This window comes from Micropterus dolomieu, linkage group LG06 (genome assembly GCF_021292245.1).
Source record: "Micropterus dolomieu isolate WLL.071019.BEF.003 ecotype Adirondacks linkage group LG06, ASM2129224v1, whole genome shotgun sequence".
In the NCBI taxonomy this organism is placed as follows: domain Eukaryota; kingdom Metazoa; phylum Chordata; class Actinopteri; order Centrarchiformes; family Centrarchidae; genus Micropterus; species Micropterus dolomieu.
Window position 1 is genome coordinate 4,878,618 of NC_060155.1, and position 23,625 is coordinate 4,902,242.

Below are 23,625 nucleotides of genomic sequence, written 5' to 3' on the forward strand. Positions count from 1 at the left end.
TGTTCGAACAGTAATTGCACTGGTTAACCCTGCCTGTGTAGCTGTGAGATGTATATTGAAGTCTAACCTGGCTGTATTTCGCTTAATACTTGCTCTGGAGATGTGGTGGATTTATCAGGATAGCTGTTGTCACAGTAGTAACCATCTCTAATCTCTACAGTTTGTGTTGACATTTGATTTTCCAGATAAGAACATTAAATCCCCCCCCACAAACCAAATTCTCCAGTGCTTGTTGTTTATTTTGTTTTTTTGGGGGGGGGGAATGAAACATTTGAAGAGCTCTGCTAGCGATTTTGCTACACTTGCCTAACCTTTGGTGGAAGTATCCTAACAGTTTAGGTGGAAAGAGAGTTATACTATCAGGTGAGGTTCAGGGATGCACACGAGCCACTGAGACAGGTAGGCAAAAAAGTCTGCTCTATGCTCCTGGTTGTGCTGCCTCCCACAGCGGGGTGATCAGTAGGATGTAGGGGGCCGTTTATAAACTAGATGCAGCCCATGGCGATTTTAGTGTTTTTGCTTCCATTCCAACAACCTGGTTCCCCCAAGCACAATATCAGTTACTCAAAGAGTATTGTTAAATTGCAGCTGACACAACAGTCTTGACTGGTGTTGACATATATAAGTGCCAAGTAAACGGGGGCTATCACTACAGGCGTCCTTGCTGGGATACTGTTATTCTTCAATGGAAGTATGTAGCGGCCAGTCTGGCTCCCTGTTCTTGTGGAGGCTCCATGTCAGGGGTTCAGTGTGTCAGATGGCTCAGCAGGCTGGCGGACCAGCGGCACGTGGCGCTCGAGGAGATCAGGACAGCATGAGGTGGGGGTGGTCGCTGTCACTTCCAAGTCTGTGCCCTGCTCAGCTGGAGTGCCTGGTTATGTAAGAGTCATATTATCATAAGAGGAAGGCCAAGTCCTGCTGCATGCCCAACCGCTCAGTGTTTGGAGCTGTTGCATTGGAACATGCTTTGAATCATTGTTTGTAGATCCTATAGCTCATGCTCTTTATGAATCTGTCAGCACATAAGGTATGGTGGTGTTTTTATTGTACTGCAAGTGTGTTTTGTGTTTGTTTTTTTATGGGTCTCGTCTGGGAATTGCACTCGTGATTCTTCAGTCTCTGATGTACACAGTGAATAGTTCCTGGCATGTCTGGAGATATGCTTGACACACTGAGCCTGCCAACACCCCAACCACACTGACTACCCACACACTCACCCTGCAAACCACTGGTCGTTGAGTGGTGTCTGTGCACTTCCTGACTCTGTGTTCATAGAGAGCTTTTTACAGTGAGCTGTTGAACTTAGACCACAGAGCAACTTGTAGGCGTAGTCCTTTCTTTATGCTACATTTGGCACTGCTCGATTGAACAATTTGGCGAGCACAGGACTACAATCTTTCCGTCTCAGTTGCTGCTGGACTTGCCTATCAAAAATCATTGCTCAGTCCAGCATGTGGTCTTGTAATTTAGAGGCGGTGTGTATGTAGCCTGGCTCCACTGAAGAGTCGTAATCGCTGAAACTCTCTCAGCACGTGCGGCGTGTTTGTTTTGGGGCCAGACACTTTGTCTTGTATTTACGTTTGGGTGAAAGTGAGGTCAGTGTCTGCAGCCCTGGTGGGACCCCACAGGCATCTGTTGTGTTTGCATCTTTGCCAGACGCAGTTCTTGTATGCACACACACACACACTGACAGACACTCATTCTGGCAGTTTGTCACTGTGTGACCTTGCTGGGTGGGAATGTGGGGCATGTCACCTGTCCAAAGTCTCTGCAGCCTACATGCTGTAAAATTGAAAGTTACCTTTGTCAGCTGTTTCCCTCTTTTTCTTTCACTGTTAACAGTTTCGTAGTGACGCGTATGTGGGCAGCGTGGGGAATTAACACCAGGCAGGTTTCTGAAATCTAAATCGCCTGCAAGTTTTCTTAGTACTTGAGCCTCAGCTGGAACAAGTCCTGAAAATAAACGATGGATTCAAGAATTTTCCTCTCAGACACATGGATGGATGGAAGATGTGCATTCCTTGTTTGTGATTAATTGTTTTCCCTGCATTATTATGCAACAGTGGGCCTACGCTCAAGTTAGAAAAACATATTTTTCCTTGTAGTAACTGCTTCTGTCTGACTTTTTTTTTTTAACAGCCATATTAACTTGAGGAATGGAAAGTTTCTCAATTCATGTAACTTACTTTACAAAACTGTCGGGAATTTACCAGCCACGGCCAAAAGTGCAGTTTGATGGCTTCTGTTAATTTCCCACTCCACTTACGCTGGGTGTTAAAAATCATCCTCTCCCACACAGTGCATGAAACTACTTTCTACTGCTATGCTATGCATCCCTCGACAGCCCTACCCGACCATCCCCTGCGGTTGTCCATCATGTTAAGTGGCATTTACAGTGTCTGGGACAGTAGCTGTCAGAGGCGAGACTGGTGTAGGTGGAGGAGGCTCTGGCTGCCTCAGCAGACTTGACAGTGATCGATGTGGTCATTTTAGAAGGCTATTTCTGGACTCCTATGTTCATGTGTGAGAAAGCAAGACCGAGAGGAAAAATTGTGCATGTGTGTGAGGGCACCAGCCAATGCTCTGTATTCTGACTGTTCACCTCAATCTAAGTCTTATTTATTCTCAGGCAAATAGCCAAGGCCGGGAAAGTAAACAAACATGTTGCTTGATTAGGTTTGGCAGCCAACGTGTTATTGCTCAAGGCCGTTTTGATTTTATGAGTTTTTCCCTCATTGTGGAGAGGCCCGAGGAAGTAGATGCGGAGGTTTAGGCGTCCGCCGGGGGAATTATTCAGTGGGAATCAGATAGGGACACGAAGGTTATGCAAGCGTACATGCACAGAGGGGGTCAAAGCAAATGTTGGGTTGAATGTGCAAGAGTTTTGGGTTCTGTATGCAAACGCCTAAGGGAAGAATAACACTGAAAGGCCAGTCCACAGCAGCTTCTCCAGCTAAGAGAGTAGCCACATCCTCTGAACAGATCACCGGAGCTATAAATGTAAAATACAATCACTTGCCTCGGGTAAAACAGACGGTAGAAAATCGTTAGCCCCAAAAGTCCAAATGGTGTTGATGAACACAGTGCTTTGGGACACCATAAAATAAATTGAAAATGTTAGATGACTACAAACAACATGATGGTATACTGAAAGTATATAAAGTTTACTTTCTGCCTTTTAGAAGGTAACCTCCCTTTTTATATATTTTTATTTTTTTGACAATGAAATAATTGGTGACAATTTTGCTAGTTGTGATTGAAGATTGTGAGTTGGTAATTGTGATACGCTGTCTCAATCAATAAAAATAAAGTCTCAGTGAAAGTGTCAAGAAAAATCTTGTTGCATTTGAAAGGCTTGCCCGTTTGTGCCGTTTAATTTTTGTAAAGGCACAAATTGATCCATGTTCAGCAATGATCAACTTCACTTTTTTCTGGATATTTTTCCGAGACAACGCACACTTTAGCTGATTTTTAACCAGTGAAAGCAGTTTGCCGTCCTTATGTTCCTGTACTCATGGGTCACCTGGGTCACCTGGGTCACAGTCACCTTTTCCCTCTGGCTATCATGCGGTACCAGGGAAGCTTACAATAAAACAAAATCCAGCTGTTATTGAGCACTGAGCTGCAAAAATTACCTACATAACCAGCTTATATATAAAAGTATTAAATTCTTTGATGTATTGGGGCTGCTCAGTCGAATCCCACACACTACCAGACCCACACCAAACTACTGTTTAATGTTCAGAAGTTGCAGTTAAATAATATTCCTCAGTATACAGTGCTACTATAGTGCTGTAAAAGTAGGCTTTGAAGTATAATGCAATAAAGTAAGTATAAAAATCTTGGTAATACATGGGTACCTGAAAGTTTTGGAAAGATTAATACCATCTACTAGTTAAACGCGTGACCCTTTCAAGTATTTCTCTTTCAATACCTCCATGGAATTACAGCTGTAAGTAGAGATTGATTGGTGGAAAATATGCATTGATGCACAGTATGTAGCTTGTGAATAAGTTCATAGGATTTGTTTATATATATATATAACCCCTCTGACGGACGTGTGACAGCCTCAGATTATCATTTATACAGAGATCTTTGCGTGCAATTCTGATTACAGCATGTTTGACATTTTTCAGAGGTTTAATTTACTGGATTAGCCCAAAACTAACATTCCCTTGTGGATGTTTTATCTATATACGGTTTGTCAATTGAAATTCCTCAGTACGTTCTGTATTATGATTGCACATACTGTGAAATATTTTGTCCAACCTTACCTAAATCTTGATGCAGCCATGTGACCACCACAAATAAATCCTCAACCAATGCGAAGCACTGCTACAAGTCATTTATAAAAATAACTTAAAAAACTGGCCAATTGCACACTGGGATTGGCCGTGTATGCATGTTGGACAGATGCTTTCATTTGAGATACAGACATAGCCAGGAGGGCTTGTAGTATAACTGCTATATATCTTCACATTACCTGTGAATAAGAAGCAGGGACTTAAGTGTCAGTTGCAGAATTGAGTTTACTGCAGGAACAGCATAAGGTGTATCAGCCTTGGGAACATGGCAGACCTAGTGAAGTTTACAATCCAATCCAGACTGATGTCCCTCTGAGAACCTCCACTGCATAAAGCTGAATCTGACTGAAGCGCTACAATACTTGCTTCTGTAGTATATCTCAGTGTTTGTATGTTACACACAGTGACTATGCCATGTTTTGGCAGTAAGCAAAGTCGGTTGCTTTTCATAGAAAAATGCAACCATAACAGACCAGTTGTACTCAAATGGTGTCTTATTTATCGAAGTGTGCACACGCACACATACTTTCTTTTTGACTTATTCACTCACTCTGCCTACCATCCCCAGGCACAGATATTCACTCCCTGTACCCTCCCTGCTACCCTTGTGTCTCTGACAGCCGTAGGGAAAACAAACACACACCTTCTCTCCAGAGAGCTGCTGTACGAGGCCGGCGGCACGCTGCCTTGTTGACAGACTGCCTGCCAGTGGCTGACTGCCCAGCTCTGGGCCAAAGGCTCTACTACTAAGGCTGACTGGGACGGTTCAGACAAGCAGCCCGCCAGCAAACCCGTTAGTCAGCTATCCAGCCTGTCTGCCTTCCTTCCGGCACATTACCCCTCAGCAGGCTTGGCAGCGGCAGGCACTCCTCACACTTGTGGCGGGTAGATAAGGCCAATTGATGCTGGAGACAAAAACAGTGTCGGGTTGTCGTCTGTATTTGCGCTCTTGAGATGAAGTGATTGGAAGGCAGGTTCAAATTTGTTTCCATCCAGCTGCTTCACATCATTGTAGGCCCATTTGTTAATCTGGAATGAGCATGAAAATGGTGCTAGTGATCACATATATAAACAAAGAGATTTATAAATGCATATATTTTAATGCAACCTGAAGATTCAATATTTAAAACTCATATGGCAGTGTAGATTTTAGCATGAAATGTTTTAAATATGGTTCTGTTCCACCCGGTAGTCCTGTTTGTGATACAGGGGGTTTTTCAATATGTTGTGCAGAAACCAAATGTTGCCTACTGTGTAACTGGATAATCACGAGTTTCTTCCTGCAACTCAGTGTGCACGATAGGTGGATATTTGGCTGGTATCGACGTGAGTCAGTTTGTTACTCCCCACCCCCCTTTGATAAAGTTTACCAGGCTTGATATTATGTTTCAGTAGGGCAATGTTTGGCTTTGTAACAATTGCTTTACAGTCTGGTCTTAAGTTTGTGAACTGTTTGAACAATTTATTTGGATTGTTTTGTGTTTTGCAGTCCTATGTGAAGATTCAGCTTTTGCTTTTGAACGGGCCGAGGCTGTGATGTCAAACTTAATGCTGAGAAACTTGTAATTTTGTGTTTGCTATAAATGGTTCTATAAATCTGTCAGTTTTAACTAAATTAAACTGCTGTAGCACATTGATTAATAGAGCTTAGTGTTCAGTCACGCTTGCATTAGATGATTGGCATTAGCTTTTAAAGAATCACTGGCTCATTCACAGAGGTGTTGCTTTTAGCAGACTAGTGACATCCAATCATATCTTTGCAGGTCTACAGCATGACATCCAGATTTTTAAAGCGGCCGTTGATATTTGGGACAACTTTGTACCCTTTTTGTTATGACCAAGAGGCATACTAGGTAGCAGAGTGTAGTTGAAAAGTAAACTTGTTACTGCTCTGTAGTGGACAAGCTATGTAATGGGAACCCTGTTTCAACATGACCTCACACCTACTTTTGCATTTCTGTACTGCAGACTTATTGGTCGACACATACACTGAGATATAATCTACAATAAGCTAATATTAGACTTGCACTGCTTTTTTCTGCTTGGATTGTTTTAAAAGCAAGCTTTCAAAACAGAGTATTTCCTGAAAAGTAACTGTAAAAGTATTTTCTATAAATGGTCAATTCTTTGGTACAAAGTGTCTGAATGAACTAAGCTGGAGAAGCCCATACCCTATCACAGTGGTTCAAAACTTTTTATCACCTTCATATTGGTCCCAGATTTAGTTTTAAAATAGTTTTTCAACTGTGTGCCACCAGTTGATTTATCCAGTATGCTAGCTTCATAGCAGTCGTTTTGTTTGAATGGTATTTAGCCATAGGTCGTGCATAATCTCCAGTAAGAACACATCCGTCCTCAGCGGTCCAGTTGTCTCACCTTCATCTGTGTCTTTGTAGGAACACCATCTCCAGCGGGCCATCTCAGCACAGCAGGTTTATGGCGAGAAGCGGGACAACATGGTCATCCCGGTCCCCGAGGCAGAAAGCAACATCACATACTACGAATTCCTCTACCCTGGGGAGTTCAAGATGCCAAAGCAGCTAATTCACATACAGCGTAAGTGGGCTTCTCTAATGGCAAATATGGGATGCAGTAAGCGGAGAAAATGAGTTTGATGTAGCAGATTAGGGACCTCAGATGTTCCATTAGGTTTAATAGTGTTTCCCTCAATTATTTTGAATGCATTATCCACTTGAGGGCTGTTTATCAGAAGTTTTGAGACTTTTAATTTTTAAACATCACTTTAGACCTATAACATTTCATTACATTAGCTTTTTGACTATACAGCTATAACGAGCAACCTGAAATGACATTTAAACCCATGTGGCATTAAAAGTAAAACGGTCAATCAGGATTTATGAAGGTGGATGCATAAAGACTAAAATGGCGAGTCTGTTCAGTGATTCACAAGGTAGTAAAGGAGGTCTTTTGATTCCGACAGCTAGTCATCCGTACAATGGCATCAGGCATGTATTTCGTGAACTTTTACTGAGTTGTCATGTTTGTCAAGGTAGATGAGTTGGCGAGACTGCCAAGTTCAGTAATGATATCAAAGAAAATGTGTTTGTTAGATTGCTCAGTTCAGTAACCATGTCCCTGTCACAAGTGGTTGTCGTGATTGTTTCTCAAAGGAAAGCAATTTGCTGTACCCTAAACAGACACTGTTATCAGTTGAAAATTGAAATGACTAATGTTTTTCCCAGTCAAATTGCTCTTTTTTTCAGGGTTTCCTGAGAGGTAGAGACAGTTTGAAATGTAGGGAATTCAGAATTGATCATTTCCACTTCTGGAAAGTTTAGTTTGTACCAAAATATCTAAAACTGTAATTGTCTGTCTAGTTGTGAGTAGGCATTTTATGCCACTGTGCATGTACTGGCATTTTACAAGGTGGCCGTTGATGTGCTGTAAATCCTGTGAGGAAACGAGTCTCTAAAAATAGGTAAACTAGTCAAAATCTTATATAGTTCAGTGTTTCCTCTAGGATTTTTTCAGCAGTGGGGGCAGGACAAAAAGCACGACCCCCTTTTTTTTGTCTGAATATAAAACCCCAACACAACATGTCTCAGCATCATTGCTCTTGTGTCCATGAGCATGCGATGCACATTAGAATAGCTTAAAACTGCAGTTTTCCTAGTTTAATGTGAGCTTTAGATGAATGTTTTGGTGTTGGTCGGGGGGTTTGGGGGTGCCCCCCCAAGAAAATGTTATGTTTTCCAATGAAAAATATGTCATTTCACATCATATTGGGCCATTATTTTCACCATATCTCTGAACAAATAGTTGGAAAAGCTAGAGCAGATAATAAACAGCCAAAGATCAGTCTACTGGAGGAACTCCAACCTTTAGATCTGGAGAAAGTAATTTGGTTGGTTCTGTTGCTCCACAGTGATTTTACAGTGATGGCACAGCATGTTTTGAGCATCAGCCCTAAGCCTTAACGACAGGAAAGCCCTGTTAATGACCTCAGAATCATTATAGGTACGACTGTTCATGTTTGCCTTTGGTGTCTTCATTTTACAGCTTCTGACATTTATCTGTAGACATTAATATGAAAAATGGGCAACATGAGAAACCTCCTCCCTTCTGAGGAGGACTAGTTTGCATCACTAATTAACTTTACTAACCTCAGCTCCTCTGGTCACCTCCGTCCTTTCTTTTCCAAAACCACTTTTTCAGACTGAAAACTGAAAAGTAATTTATTCAGTCTGTACAGGACAGAGCTGCAGGCTACGTCAGTTTAGTCTAAGTTTGTACCTGATGTTCTCAACATTGGACAAGTAGGCAGTAATAAAATACAGCCTCCAGTTACTTTTTATAAATTGAGCTAATGGTAAGTTACATAGCAGCTATGTAGCTGCTGGAGAAGTTGGCTTCACTTTTCCAGCAGGTGGGAAACAGCAGACTTTTCTTGGTCTTGAGAAGCTAACACACTGTAACAGACACCATACATTTACTGCCAGAATATTTTCCTCCGCTGGCGTTCACCGTCACTTTCTGCCCCTCTGACAATCAAACACTCGCTACGCACCTCCTGATTCAGAGTTACGCTGCTCTTATAGCACCATCTGTCAAGTATGTTCTGCATAGAACGAGGAGAGGAAGCGAGCCGAGCATTGAGTGTTGCCGTGCTCGCACAGTGTGCGAGTGAAAACATTTGTAGCGCATAGTTTAATGATCGTGGGAAACTTTTGTAGTGGCGGTCGTGATTCAGCAGCGGCGCACCGCCATTTCTGAATGCATATAGAGGAGACACTGTAGTTGCCCTGGTGACAGAGATTGCTGTTTTTAGTCTTGTCAATAACAATATATTTCATCTGCCTTTGCCTTGATGGCAGCTCAGTATGCAAGCGATTTTTCTTTAATTTAATCTAGACTTGGGTAAGTACAGTAGCTATGCATGATGGAAGCCTGGTTATTTGTTTGTGGCAACATTGCTGTGAGACACTGCTGAATTAAGACAAATACTGCTGGCTGGGAGTTTAGAGGTGAATGTTGAGAATCAGAAAGGAAATGAGTTTATTTGAATTAGCCTGATGTGGTTTGACATGACTGCCTCACCGGTCACTGAGGGTTAAGACAAACTAGATGACTTAATAAAGCAAAAACCAAAGTGAGTGGATAGCATTTGGTATATTTTTTTTTTCTGTTTTTGCAACAGGAACATGCGCTACACTAGACCATTAGGAAAGGGCGGAGAGTCACATTTTATGCTTCAGCTAAAATTATTCTGATGTATCTTTTGACCTGCAGAAGTATTCAGTGCCCATTATTTAGCTTTCATATACGCACACACAAATGCAGACAACATTACATTTTCTGATAAAGTGTTTGGTCAGTCTGTGATGTACTGGGTTAGATGTGACTGTCGGATATTCTATACTGTCTGGTAAGTCCTTAAGCTTTCAGTCTGAAAAGGCAAATCTGGTGCAATTATGCCTGATAATTATCCAGTGTGTCCCTAACTGGGGTGGGCTGTACTCCTAAAGCACTTATTTATTCCACTTAACTGCGGGCCATTAGTCCTGTGTAGTTTAATGAATATTATATCTTCTGCAGAAAGGAGGCTCGGTCGCCACTGTATTTTTAGTCTGTAACAATATGACTGGATATGTTTTCTCAATGGTCACTTATTCATACAGCTGCTGCTTTTGTTTTAGGTCTGGTTAAGGTTGTGTGTCTGCAGACACAGGCACGTTCTATTTTTAATATGTTCAAAATGCTCCAATCACTAGTTCCACGCAAAGGGAGCAGTAGTGTTGACCGACTGGACAGCACAGAAAGCTTTTTGAAATGCATATTCAAAGTTTGTCGGTGTGTCATTGTGTGTAGTAGTACTGCAGTTTGGTCAATATGTCATCAGTCTAAGGGTGAATAATTTTAGGCTTGTTTTTATTTCATAGTGTAGGACGAATGGTTTTTATGTGTCTGATAAGAGGTATGTAGCACAGCTGAAATACTCCTAAATATGGACAGTGTAGGTGGCAACCTTGCTTCTTCTGTGTTATGGAGTAGAAGATGTACTGTAAACATCTCTTCGTACATTGGCTGTGTGACTGAGCAGTAAACACAAACTGACACTAAATGTATACTGAAAGACTTTTAAAATGCATTTGTATAGAGCGGCCTTGACAGTCATGACAGCCAAGCAACCATCCATATGTTTCTGAAACAAAACCAGGGATTTGTTAGCCACTATGGCCTGCACGCAGAAATTATACCCACCCGTCTGTCTGTAATTTGTTTGAGAAGTGATTTTTGGTGTGTTATGATGCATCTCCAACATTAAAGTTAAGGTTCATAAAAAGTCTGCATCTGGTATTTCAGTGATTGTTCAGCAGTGACGCTAAGTAAACTTAGCTGGAAACTGGCTAGATAATCAGTAACAGACCTATTAAACTGAATTTTAACTTTGACCGCTCAGTTTGCTGTCAGTGTAGTGAGGTCATCTATGTCAAATTCCAAAAAAGCACTTGAATGCATCAATGTTATGACAAAAATTTACCTTCCCCCACAAGCATGAGCAAGCAGTTGCAGCAAATTCTTCTCAATATGGGGATTACAAAAGAGTGACAAGGAGGACATGAACATGTACAACTTGTTTGTTTTTTTTAAAAGCCACACAGACCGAAGAATAAAGCTTAAAGAAATGTGCTAATATGGTCCACAACTTGACCTGTACAACCTGTTTTAGTATTTGCCCATCTATCCATGTCTAAAGTCTATTTCCTGTTTCTCGACCTCCCTGCAGCTTTCAGCTTGGACACAGAGCAGCCCGACTACGATCTGGACTCGGAAGATGATGCATTTGTCAACAAGCTGAAGAAGAAGATGGAGATCAGCTTTCTGCAGTTTGAGGAGATGATTGACCGGCTGGAGAAAGGCAGTGGACAGCAGGTCAGCACCATTTGTGTCTCCATCTGCCCCGAAACACAGCCAGCTGTAAAGAAAGCCCCATGAAATGCCTTAGACTAATGCACAGTGAGCTTCTGAAAAACACTGATACCTAATTTGACATCATCTAATGGTAAAACAGCCTCAGTATAAAAGCCTGTGGCACCAGTTTCGTCTCCCTCACCTCCGTGTAAATGCATCTTAATTATCAAAATGTAACTCCGGTCTGCATTTCTTAGCTGGTGAGCCTTCCGGAAGCCAAACTGTTGCTGAAGGAGGATGATGAGCTCATCAAGGAGGTCTTTGACTACTGGAGCCGCAAGAGGAAAAACAGCAAGGCCAACTCTCTCATCCCCACCGTCAAGCAGGAGAAACGGGACGGCTCCAGTACCAGTGACCCCTATGTGGCCTTCCGACGGCGCACAGAGAAGATGCAAACCAGGAAGGTCCGTAGTCTTTACATACTCGTGGCAGTTCATACCAGATCTTTGTGTTGGTGTTGTTTTTGAATTGGGACAAAGAATTGGTTCACACTCATACCATGTAGCAGGAAATATTGTCATGTTAGACAGGTTTACACCTCACAGGAAAACATTTTCACACTGTGATTTCACAGCTTCACTGTGTTTTGATCCAGTTTTCAAAACAATCCAGGTCCTTAGAGCAGGGCTTGACAGCTCCCAACTCCAATCCCCCAACGCCCACCCCCTTACATATCTACTCCAGTCAAACACGAAATGTACATAAACAACCAATGAATGTCCCTAATCCCTGTGTTAACGAACTTGGCGGGTGTTAATTTCCACCCCTGCTCCAACCTACCAAAGTGACCCAGTAGTCTGAGAAACCATGCACCTCTTTAAAGTAACTATTTTTAATTAGTGGCAGTACTCTGAACACAGGGCAAACACTGACTCCATGAAACAGTAGTTTCAACCTGCTTGTAAAGGATGTATATGCCACCAAGTGGTCACATGAAGAATTTGGCCTTGATGTTTACTCGATCGTAGGAACCTGTTTGTGTTTATCCAAACAATTTTGTAAATGTTTAGCGCATATATAAATATGTAAATTCTAATAATTTTTTTATTTTGTTGAGTATTGCCTAAACCTGTTCCTTCCTTCAAAACTCAGAACCGTAAGAATGACGAGGCGTCCTATGAGAAGATGCTGAAGCTACGCAGGGATCTCAGCCGAGCTGTCACCATCCTGGAAATGATCAAGAGGCGGGAGAAAAGCAAGAGAGAGCTGCTGCACCTCACACTGGAGATCTTTGAGAAGAGGTGAGCCTGCCTTCGGGGCTGCGCCCACAATGCATTGATACAGAAATGAAACGTTGACAGGGTGGCGACATTAAAAAAGAAAATGTGGGAGTGACTGCTCGGACATAAAAGAATGGTTAAAGCCTAGTACTGCTGTGCGGTTTGGAACTGTTCTGACCAAAAATTTAATTGATGTTAAAAGGTAACAAAAATGCAAAAGAAAGTCTTTCGGGCTAATCCTTTCTCCCGTCTCTGCTCCAGAAACGTCATGTCAGACTACGGTGGTGAGGTGATGGCAGAGGTGTTGGCTGAGCGGGCGCTGGTGAGGCCGCAGATCATTCCCCTGGTCCCTCTCACCAACCAGTACCGACACCAGGACCACATGGACCTCAAGGACTACAAGTCCAAGGTGAGGTTCACTGTTAAGAACAGGATTCTGACACTGGACTGGATAATTTGGAGAAAGTGTTAAAAGTTTGGTTAGAAAAACATTAAATGTGTAACATTACCAGTCACATTTACAGACTAACTTGAGAATAAAAATATTTTAAGAGGGCTGTGTACAAGGTTAAAGACTGCTCTAGTTTGTCTCTAAATGTGTTTGTTTTTTTTAAGGTGCTGTGAAGTCTAACCCTTTTTATTTTTCTTTTTTTTTTTTTCCTCCTTTAGCCTGAGAAGACCGAAGTTCCCCGTCAGAAGAGGAAGTATGAGAAGAAGCAGAAGGTGTTGCCACTGTCGTCAGGCACCCCACACCATCCAGGTCCTGTCGTGTTCAATGCCAAGGACCTGAACCAGTACGACTTCCCCAGCTCAGATGACGAGCCCTTCTCCCAGGTACATTCTTACAAAGCCAAGCACACTATGCAGAGCAAACAAGACCGCTAATCTCACACACACTATCATTTGCACATGTTTGCTCTTCAAGTAAATTCTCTGGGTAATATTTATTGTTATACATATTTTGATTTTTTTGTGTGTATTGCCCTTTTCATTATTTCTAGAAACATGATTATGAAATGATGCTTCTAACAAAGTGGCAAGCGCTACTATGTCCTGAAATAACTTGTCAAATAACTTGACTACCAAGCTAAAAAAACCTTGCTGAACAGTTTGACCTCTGTCACTGCACTCTGCCCTTTGTGCTGATAAACCCACTCAAATCTGCAAAACCACATGAGGCGAGTGGTTGGTTAATGTATTTAAGCCTTGTGGCTTCAGCGTTACAAATTCTGCTCTTCCAGTGACCTTTGTCTGACCTCTAACATCTGTGTCCACAGCTGCACTCGGGCTCATCAGAAGCAGAGGAGGAGAACGACCCAGACGGTGCATATGCCTTTCGCAGGAAGGCAGGCTGCCAGTACTACGCTGTAAGTACTGTGGTAATCCAGTTGAAATAAAAAGCATATCAGAGCTTTACTTTTATACTGTGGTGGGTTTAAGGGGGCATGATGTCCCAGCAGTGGTGCCCTGAGGTTGTAGATGCTTTTAAATGCTCTTTGCAAGCACTGGTTAGAACATGAATAATTATCCACATAGTTGTTATATTATAACAAGAAGGGTTATTTCCAGCAGGAGAATAAATAGTGAAATATTCAGTTTACAGATTTAAGTTGATCTCAACATGCAAGTGATTTTATTTCACAGCACACAGTGGACTAAGTTCTTTACTAAGTCCAGTAAAGCAAGTCACAGATTAAGTGAGTGTACCCCGAGTGACGATCAGCATCCTGTCTGTTTCCAGGCTCATCAGGATCGTGTGGGTAGCTGGCCATGGTGTGGACCCTGGGAGGACGGTTTTGCAGAAGCTCGCTTTCGCTACAGTCTCACCACGCTCACAGTGCCGCGGCGCTGTCTTGGCATGGCTCGACGACGCATGGGACGAGGCGGCAGGTCAGTTAACTTCCGTCAGATTAGCATATTAGCACTTTGTCCCATGCTATAAACTTCTTAATGGCTTGTGCAGTGGTATGTTGGATGTAGCATATTATTGTATGAATTTAAATCTCATAGGAAATGATGGCTAATAGTTGAAGCTGCAGACAACTTGTATTTGTCAACAAGGAAGGAAGGAACTGCTCAACTTTCCTCATTTACTCTTGTTCTTTAAAGACATACGTGGAAGTACTTGATTAATTAGTAGTTGAAGTACTAGTCTTATTATAAGAAGGCTTTTTACATATCCCCAGAAAGAAGCTGTTAAAATGTCTGACAAATTAGGCTGGTTATCTGTATTGATCCAGTGTCCAAGCACAAGACCTGAACTTCTCCTTGTCTCGCAGGGTGTTGCTGGACAGGGCGCACACGGACTATGACAACGTTTTCCACGGACTGGATCCAGAAATGGTTGACCTGCCTCTTCCCCCGTCTCCTCTTCCTCCTACAACTACTTCACGTTCGCCGGCCACCGACAAGTTTGCCAGTACCTCAGAAACAAATACCTCAGACAGAAGTTCCTCCTCCTTCAATTCCTCTCTTTCCTCTCCCTCTTCCACGGACCTCAGTCAGATACTGTTGAATATAAAGTCGTGTCGATGGAGGCACTTTAGACCACGGACACTACCACTACATGAGCTGGACAATGCCCACCCGCTATTCAGGAAGTTGAGTCGAGGCCTGAAGCGCCCAGTCTCGGCCTCCACGGCTGGGGGACGGCCCTTTGGCTCCCAACGCCCTGTAAGGGTTGTCCCCGCTCCCGCACCCATTGCTGGTAAGTGGATTGGCTGCCTTCAAACATTATGGAAGTTTTCTGTCAGATACTGTTTTTGTTCTTAACTTTTGGGGTTGCAGGGCATTTCTGCTTTGATGAGTGACCTTATTTATTTCTGAAAACAGGACACATGCGCGCGCACACACACCACTGACACCACTTGTCTTCTACCTATGAGCTTGTTTTATAGTAATTTTTCCCCATTTTACAAATAGAAAACAGTGACTTCCTCAGCCCTAGTGGTGTTTAGCCATGCCAACTGTTTGGCAGTGGAGGTTGAAAATCAATTTTGTGCTGAGGAAAAACCTTGAAAAATGAGATTAAAAAAAGTTAAGTTTGTTTTCCCACAGTGTCCCAATTACTGGATAATCAAGTGTCGCTTGGATTGTTTTTCCTGTAAAATGTAGTCTCAATGAAAGCTGTTTGCAAGGTCTGTGGATTATGGAAACACTAGTTTCTTGAGTTTTTGAAATGTATTTCTTGAATACTAAAAGCTTAAATGAAATTTAATTGATGTTTAAAACCGGGGCACATAAAAAGCAACTAGTGTGTCAGTGTACTACTCTGGGTGAATGGACCTTTTTAGAGCCAAGCTAGATCATGGAGGTAATTAGCAACTATCCATCCATGACATTATAAAGGATGCACAGGTCAGACTGCTTCCTGTTTATTATCGCATTTTCTTTTTTCCCCCTTTTTCTTTCTGGATTGTGGTGATCATTCTTTCTTTGGTCCTCCAATTAAAAGACTGCAAACAGACACTATTCCTGCTGTCTTCCAGCTTTTGTTGCTTATCAAATAGAGCTGTTGCCTGGCATTCACATTGCGTCTCCTCCCACCCCACCCAGTCCACAAGGTGTCAATTAAAACTGGGTTTGATAAATAAATTCATGAGATGCACAATTTGATGGGGTGTGTAGACACAGGCGTGGAGCGTTGAATACAAACTAAATGCCACAGATCCCTGGTGGTGGTACTGGGATGGCAGTCTGGCAGTTGGTGTCTTGATGTCTCTACAGGCAGTTTACAGGAGTTGTGTATGTTTTGATGTGCAGGAAAATCAACTGCGTACTGAATTCTTCTTGAAAAACTGATAGACATAATGAACAAGAGATTTAGCAAGAAACTCAAGTAACCCATCTGTGCAGAGTGACTACAGTAGCGGTTAAGGCTGCAGAGAGCAGCAGTAAATGTAGATTGTAAGCAGTGCTGAATTAATAGGTGCTCTGTTTTGATTAAATAAGACAGAGGCAGATTGCATGAAACAAGAATGAAGTGTGTACCAGATGGAGTACAAGCTGTGACTTCCAACTGCAGAGTGATGAGGAGTCGTGGAACCTGTGAAGTAGAGAACTGAAAGACTCGGAGAGAATGAATAGATCAATACTTCATTGAGACACAAAGCCACGTAATACCTTGAAATGCGGGAATAAGACTTTGAAATCAATAGAAAGCCAGTAAAGAAAGACTTAAAACCATGTTATTCACAGGATAAATACCTGGGACGCAAATAAGACCACGGAGGAACTTGCATACACACAAGCTTTCTTGTTCTCCCGAGCTGAAGAAAATGTCTCGCCGCTGAAGTCTGTGAACTTCAGTGTCGTTTCCCTGTTAGTTGTCTTTTTGGCAACTGCCTTAACAATGAAGGCAGTATTGGGTGGGTGTGTGTTGTGCATTGCTGTACTCGGAGCCATAGAGCCACAGAGTGAGTTGGCAGTGCTGGAAAAGTTGCTGGTTCATTCACCATAAGTAAATTGAAAACAGATATTTATGTCCATGTTTTATTGTACTGGGATTTCCTCAAGAGAAAAGTAAAGGCAAAGACAGTGGGTTTCAGACAGCTTCATGCATCACTGAGATTTCTGTTTGGACAGTGATGCTTCAGAGTGTTACGTGGAGCTGATGCCACTGGGTTGCCAGTTTGCAAGAGGCTAGCAGGCGTGGTCAAGCAGTTTAGCAAAAATAGCTGTACTGCATCTAATGACCATGTCTTGCATGCCGCATACACCGTGTGATTGGTCTATCTGAACGGCTCAGTGCTTATCATTCAAGCCTCCTTTCACAACTGTCCATCACCAGGCCATCATGTTTTTCAGCAGAAAAGTTGTTTCACTTTCCCAAAGTAGTCTGGTACTTATAGTAGAGTATCTTGTAAATGTTGAGAAAGGTGTTCAGGTTTTTCAGACTCAGCACATCTGTGGCTTCTCTTCACACACTACTCATGCTTTGTTTCTGCATTTACATCTAGCAACATTTTATGGAGGTGAATTTGTCTGCATGTGTCTTCTTGGCTTTGGGTATTAGTAGAAACAGTGTGTTAAAAGCAGCATTTGAAATCCATTTCGAACTCTCGTAACAAACTTTTGTCTCTCAGCTTTCACAGCCGAACAGTACCAGCAGCATCAGGAGCAGCTGGGCCTGATGCAGAAACGGCAGCTGGAGCAGATCCAGCAGCAACAGCAAGCCAACAGCACCGCCACTACAAACAGCACACATGTCAGTATCCCACAGTCCGTCCAGGTTGTCAGACACAAACTGAACATGGTCTGAGGTTTTTGTGTTTTTTTTTTTCCTCATCAGTGACTTAAATAGCTTTCTTCTCCTTCCGACAGGGCCTGGCCAATACACTGGACCAGGCTAGCGCTCAGTTCGCCGCTTCAGCCCTAGTCACCGCCGACCAACTGCTGGCTCTCAAAACCAAGGAGGACTTAGCCCTGGGAGGCGGAGTCAATGGTGTCCTCTCTCCCTCAGGTATGACAACCCTCCAGACAACTGCTGGTAGGCTTGGTTGTAGACTTTGAAAAAGAGACAATGACAAGACAGCCGAAAATGTTTTGTCTTCTGTAAATAAGACAAAACCTCATTAGGCAGCGTGGTGGAAACTCCACATGTAATATGAGGAAACTTGCATCACAGTAATTTTATTCAATGAGGTGGTCACTGGTCTGAAGGATTAACTTGATTGACCATCTTGATTATTCTCAACCACAATGTTGAAATATCCTGACAGTAATGAATGTTTCATTACTGGCAGGATACGCCAACAATTCCCAGTTTGATTGTTTGTACCTCCAAAATATTAATTTTGATAAATAGTGCAACAACAAAGTTACAGAAACAAAACAATTTAAAGTGCACTTCAAAATGTGCAATACTGTGACACCGAAGAGACAAAGCAAACGATGAGTGTAAAGTAATTACAGTTCATAATAGGGTATACAGAAAGAACAGATAAGAGCGCAAAGCAGATTGAACAAAAGCTGCAGGATTTAGGAGATAACTGACAATGGAATTTCCATTGGAGATAATTCTGCAGATGAACACGGTGCACTGAGGATCTGCCCTTTACAGATAAAACTACAGAAAAACTTAGAGGCAAATAATCACTGTGAAATAATTTGTATTCTAATGATTAATCTCTTTTGTGAGTCTAGTGAAAAGGAATAAATGCAGCTCATAAATGACCTTCCTCACTGTAGATATTTAATAATATGCAGTTTTAAAGTTAAAGTATGCATTGAGCTGGTTTAACATGGCATCCTTTAAACCTGTGCACACATTCTCAACAGCTTATTTTTAATATAGCATTACCATGTACACATTAAAAAATGTATTTAAATACCCATATTGCATTGCATTTAGTGCTTCAAGTTTCCAATATAGATAACATGATTTTTTTTTCCCCCCCCTTTAAAGAACAGTTGATAATCAAAACCTTTCAAATCCCAACTCCCCACCCCTGTCACCAACCACCTCTCCCCCCCTATCATCACCCGGGATCTTTTCACCCCTCAGGTGTCTACAAGGGCTTGCACCTCTCAAGCACAGCGTCCCCTTCCCTCGCTGCCCCGGCTCCACCCACCACTACCCTGACACCCACATCGCTTCACCTCTGCACCACCAGCAGCTCCACCTCCACTACCAGTAACAACAACGGCACCGCCCACCCTGCCAACACCACTAACACCGCCACCACTCAGGTCCTGCTGGGAAACAACAACAGCCTCCGTATGGGTGTTCCCGCCAGCAAGCGTGTCCACGCCCCCCGGACGCTGAGCGCCACCATGTCAACATCCGCCTTAAAGCTCGCCCATGCAGCTGCCGCCACCGCCAACTGTCAGAAACCCAAGGTCACTACGGCCTCGGCCTCGCCACTGGACATTGTGCCCAGGTGAGCAAAAAACATGCAACCATTGTGAGAACATTAAAGGGTGGACCAGGTCAGCCAGGAAAAATATCCCCCATCCATAGTCTTTTAGAAGTTACTACAGTATATTTACACACAGCTGTTTTCATTTGGATGGAAGTACTTCTACTTTTTGATTACTAGCTCTTGTTCCTTTTTTGAGTTTGAATGAACTTAATTTTAAAGTCAAGATCAATTGTCCTTTTTTAATGTTGTGTATATCCAAAACACCCCAGTTTGTAAAATACAACAAACATAAACAAGACCCTCGTATCAAAGCCTCACAAGGTTCTTAATAGTTCAGGTTATGAGATGACCCAGATAACTGCTTTAAGTTGCTGCAGTGGCGATTAGTACATTAATGTAGTAATTTTAAATGCCAGCTATTTGCTGTTTTTCTTACTTTCATCTTGTTTTGTCCTCAGGGAGAACCATGAACAAGACAAGCCAGCACTGAACAGTCTATCAGAGAACACAATGGCCATGGAGGTTACGTAGCCTCGCGTCTGCAGCACGGGGGGAAGCAAGTCCTTTTGTTTTTTTTTTTTGTTTTTTTAGGTGCTATGCATCGTTCGGTAGTCGTGAAAGCAAGTGATGGTGGAAAGAGCGCGGCAAGGCTGGGTTTCCATGGTAACTCTGTTGGGACTTAATTGCAATGCTCGTCTCGTACAACTTCTTTTTCCCCTCTGACCCCATTTCCCTATTTGTTACTGTTAATAAGAGATCGTCTGTAAATTCTTAATATGGCAATTATATGTACAGTACTGCATATTTGTAATACCCCCTCCCCACCCCCTGTTCTTGTATATAACATTACTTGAATACAGAACTGTTCATTTGTGATGTTTTGCACTCGAGGAAAAAAAATCAAAATTAAAAAGAAAACGACAAACTGCAACTGATGCGAGTATGAGGTGTGAAAGTTGTACCACAGAAAAATGTATGTCCTCACATGCATGGTGCGGAACCTGCTGTTTGATCTATTTATTGTGCCGTGTTTACAAAGGGTTTGTTTTTGGTTTTTACTTTTTTTTTTTTTTTTTTTTTTTTCCTCCCCCCCCCCCAACTGTACCCCTCACTGGTTCCCCGTGCTGTAGTCAGTGTTTAGCTAGATTAAAAAACACATTTTTTTGATGTTGTGAACATGGCCGGGAGCTCGCCTGTTTTTTTTTGTTTTTTTTTTGTGGGCGTTCTTCCATGATGTTCCCATGTGTCATATTGAATCCATGGAGACATGCACTCATACAGATTCAGGCGCAGGGCAGTAGAAGACGGCGACAGGTGTGAATTTGTTTGTTGTAGGCATCAGTTTGTCAGTGGGTTAATCAGTTTCCACAAAGCTCTTCCATACATATATTATTCCTGAGACAAGTAACAAAACATTGGGGATGAAGACTTTTTCCCAGAAGGGAAGCTTCTGACTTATCTAAGCACTATATAATTTGTTTTTTTAATTGATTGATGCTGCTTTTGTATGATTTTGGTCTCTGGTTTGCCCCAGATGGCCTCATTTACTTTTGTTTTCTGTAAAAGATGAGCCCCTACATCCTGTATAATTTTTTTTAACTTTAATATTTTTGTATCCACTTTTCCCCTCTCAAGACATCATTCTTTTGTTACTTGTGATCTAAAAAAATAGGAGTAAAAAAATGCAGTAACTGACATTTATCATTCCAGCTTCTACATAATAAGGAAGAAACATGTATTAATTGAAAAGAAAAAAATCGCTCTACTTTTAAAAAACTCTCCAGAAGGCTGCAAGGCCATGAACCACAAGTTATCGGGTGCCTTCATTTGGGAAAAAAAAACCTAAAAAAAAAAAAAATCGCTCTCTTCTGTGAAGAGTTTGGTACTGAACAAGGCTACTTGTAGTTTTTCTTTGTCTGTACCACAATCCCAATGCCCATTCCAGTGGCCCAGTTGATTCATGAGTTTTTGTTTTTGTAGACCTACACACACACACACGGAAAGACTAAGAATCCTCTTGAATTGTCACAAAATGAAATAAAAATCCAGGGCATTATGTGTTTTGACTAGCATGTCTCATTTTTTGTCGTCTGTCTTTTAATGTATCAAAGTGAACAATCTTGAATGCAGTGTAGTAATGTCTTGTCGGGGAATGTCTGCCACCCACCAGCCAGATGCTGTCAAACTTTGGCTGTGATTGTTTGTCTGTCCCCTTTAGCTTGTAATCAACCACCTACAATCTCATCTGTTTGCGGGGTTTTGGTTCATGTGTCTGTATTCAGGAAAGGACATGAATGTTAGAAGTGAGCAGAAATCTTTCTGCTAGCCGCTTTGGCAGCAAACCAACATCTATCATTTTTAAGGCTTAAAGTGGTGGTGGCGGCGGCTGGTTAGTTTTGGGTCAGCTCCTGATAAGTCAGAGGTCAGAATGTTCAATGCACAGGGTTTGACTCTGTAAGGTCTCTGTATTTAAAGTTTTGTTTAAAAAGGCTGAACATACCCGTTCTAACACTAAAAATTTAGTTTCTAAAATGAGATGTTTTAATGTACTTTCACCATTGACTGATTTATTTATTTTTTTTTTACTACCTGCATTCTGTCACTGCTGTACCTAGCTCTTAATTGTATGTAGATATGGCTCTTTATATTGGATTTTGTCCATCTGGAGTGGAAGCATCCTCAGTCAAATCGCTGAACAAAACTGCCCAGTGGTGATAGTTTGAATGAATGGAGGTGCTTGTGCCTCTTGGAGATTGTTTAATTTCCATTCTTCATTTTTGTTGGCTCAAGTTGCATAAATTAAGATTAATTACGTTTGACATTTAATTTGAGTAAAATTCTGTCTGCTTCAGTTTGACACTACTCAAAAAAAAATAAAGGGAACACTAAAATAACACATCCCAGATCTGAATGAATGAAATAATCTCATTAAATACTCCTTTCTTTACATAGTTGAATGTCCTGACAACAAAATGACAAATTATCAATGGAAATCAAATTTATCAACCCATGGAGGTCTGGATTTGGAGTCGCACTCAAAATCAAAGTGGAAAACCACACTACAGGCCGATCCAACTTTGATGTAATGTCCTTAAAACAAGTCCAAATGAGGCTCAGTAGTGTGTGTGGCCTCCACGTGGCTGTATGACCTCCCTACAACGCCTGGGCATGCTCCTGATGAGGTGGCGGACGGTCTCCTGAGGGATCTCCTCCCAGACCTGGACTAAAGCATCCGCCAACTCAGTCTGTGGTGCAACGTGGCGTTGGTGGATGGAGTGAGACATGGAGACCAGATGTGCTCAATTGGATTCAGGTCTGGGGAACGGGCGGGCCAGTCCATAGCATCAATGCCTTCCTCTTGCAGGAACTGCTGACACACTCCAGCCACATGAGGTCATTGTCTTGCATTAGGAGGAACCCAGGGCCAACAGCACCAGCATATGGTCTAACAAGGGGTCTGAGGATCTCATCTCGGTACCTGATAGCGGTCAGGCTACCTCTGGCGAGCGCATCAAGGGCTGTGTGGCCCCCCAAAGAAATGCCACCCCACACCATTACTGACCCACCGCCAAACCGGTCATGCTGGAGGATGTTGCAGGCAGCAGAACGTTCTCCACGGCGTCTCCAGACTGTCACGTCTGTCACATGTGCTCAGTGTGAACCTGCTTTCATCTGTGAAGAGCACAGGGTGCGAGGGCGAATTTGCCAAACATCCTGCACGGTGTTGGGCTATAAGCACAACCCCCACCTGTGGACGTCGGGCCCTCATACCACCCTCATGGAGTCGGTTTCTGACTGTTTGAGCAGACACATGCACATTTGTGGCCTGCTGGAGGTCATATTGCAGGGCTCTGGCAGTGCTCCTCCTGCTCCTCCTTGCACAAAGGCGGAGGTAGCGGTCCTGCTGCTGGGTTGTTGCCCTCCTACGGCCTCCTCCACGTCTCCTGATGTACTGGCCTGTCTCCTGGTAGCGCCTCCGTGCTCTGGACACTACGCTGACAGACACAGCAAACCTTCTTGCCACAGCTCGCATTGATGTGCCGTCCTGGATGAGCTGCACTACCTGAGCCACTTGTGTGGGTTGTAGACTCCGTCTCATGCTACAACTAGAGTGAAAGCACCACCAGCATTCAAAAGTGACCAAAACATCAGCCAGGAAGCACAGGAACTGAGAAGTGGTCTGTGGTCACCACCTGCAGAACCACTCCTTTATTGGGGGTGTCTTGCTAATTGCCTATAATTTCCACCTGTTGTCTTTTCCATTTGCACAACAGCATGTGAAATTGATTGTCAATCAGTGTTGCT

General features: G+C 42.6%; 2 protein-coding genes across 10 annotated transcripts in view; both read left to right on the forward strand.

The window, feature by feature from the left end:
* LOC123971977 (enhancer of polycomb homolog 1-like) overlaps nucleotides 1-21,376 on the forward strand; it is a 27,254-nt gene extending 5,878 nt beyond the window's left edge. For 2 of the 4 annotated variants that reach the window (XM_046051132.1, XM_046051128.1), the window contains 13 exons: nucleotides 6,701-6,860; nucleotides 11,053-11,198; nucleotides 11,435-11,641; nucleotides 12,330-12,478; nucleotides 12,719-12,866; nucleotides 13,127-13,291; nucleotides 13,735-13,824; nucleotides 14,199-14,347; nucleotides 14,737-15,164; nucleotides 17,542-17,663; nucleotides 17,780-17,918; nucleotides 18,864-19,338; nucleotides 19,779-21,376. In XM_046051132.1, coding sequence (XP_045907088.1) covers nucleotides 6,761-6,860; nucleotides 11,053-11,198; nucleotides 11,435-11,641; nucleotides 12,330-12,478; nucleotides 12,719-12,866; nucleotides 13,127-13,291; nucleotides 13,735-13,824; nucleotides 14,199-14,347; nucleotides 14,737-15,164; nucleotides 17,542-17,663; nucleotides 17,780-17,918; nucleotides 18,864-19,338; nucleotides 19,779-19,851 — 2,391 coding nt within the window. In that variant the 5' untranslated portion in view covers nucleotides 6,701-6,760 and the 3' untranslated portion in view covers nucleotides 19,852-21,376. Of the gene's footprint in view, nucleotides 1-6,700; nucleotides 6,861-11,052; nucleotides 11,199-11,434; nucleotides 11,642-12,329; nucleotides 12,479-12,718; nucleotides 12,867-13,126; nucleotides 13,292-13,734; nucleotides 13,825-14,198; nucleotides 14,348-14,736; nucleotides 15,165-17,541; nucleotides 17,664-17,779; nucleotides 17,919-18,863; nucleotides 19,339-19,778 lie in introns of those variants that run through there. The other 2 variants (XM_046051129.1, XM_046051133.1) reach the window with 2 other exon arrangements.
* LOC123971976 (partitioning defective 3 homolog) overlaps nucleotides 1-23,625 on the forward strand; it is a 291,948-nt gene that overhangs the window by 253,724 nt on the left and 14,599 nt on the right. The gene's annotated exons all lie outside the window — the stretch shown is intronic.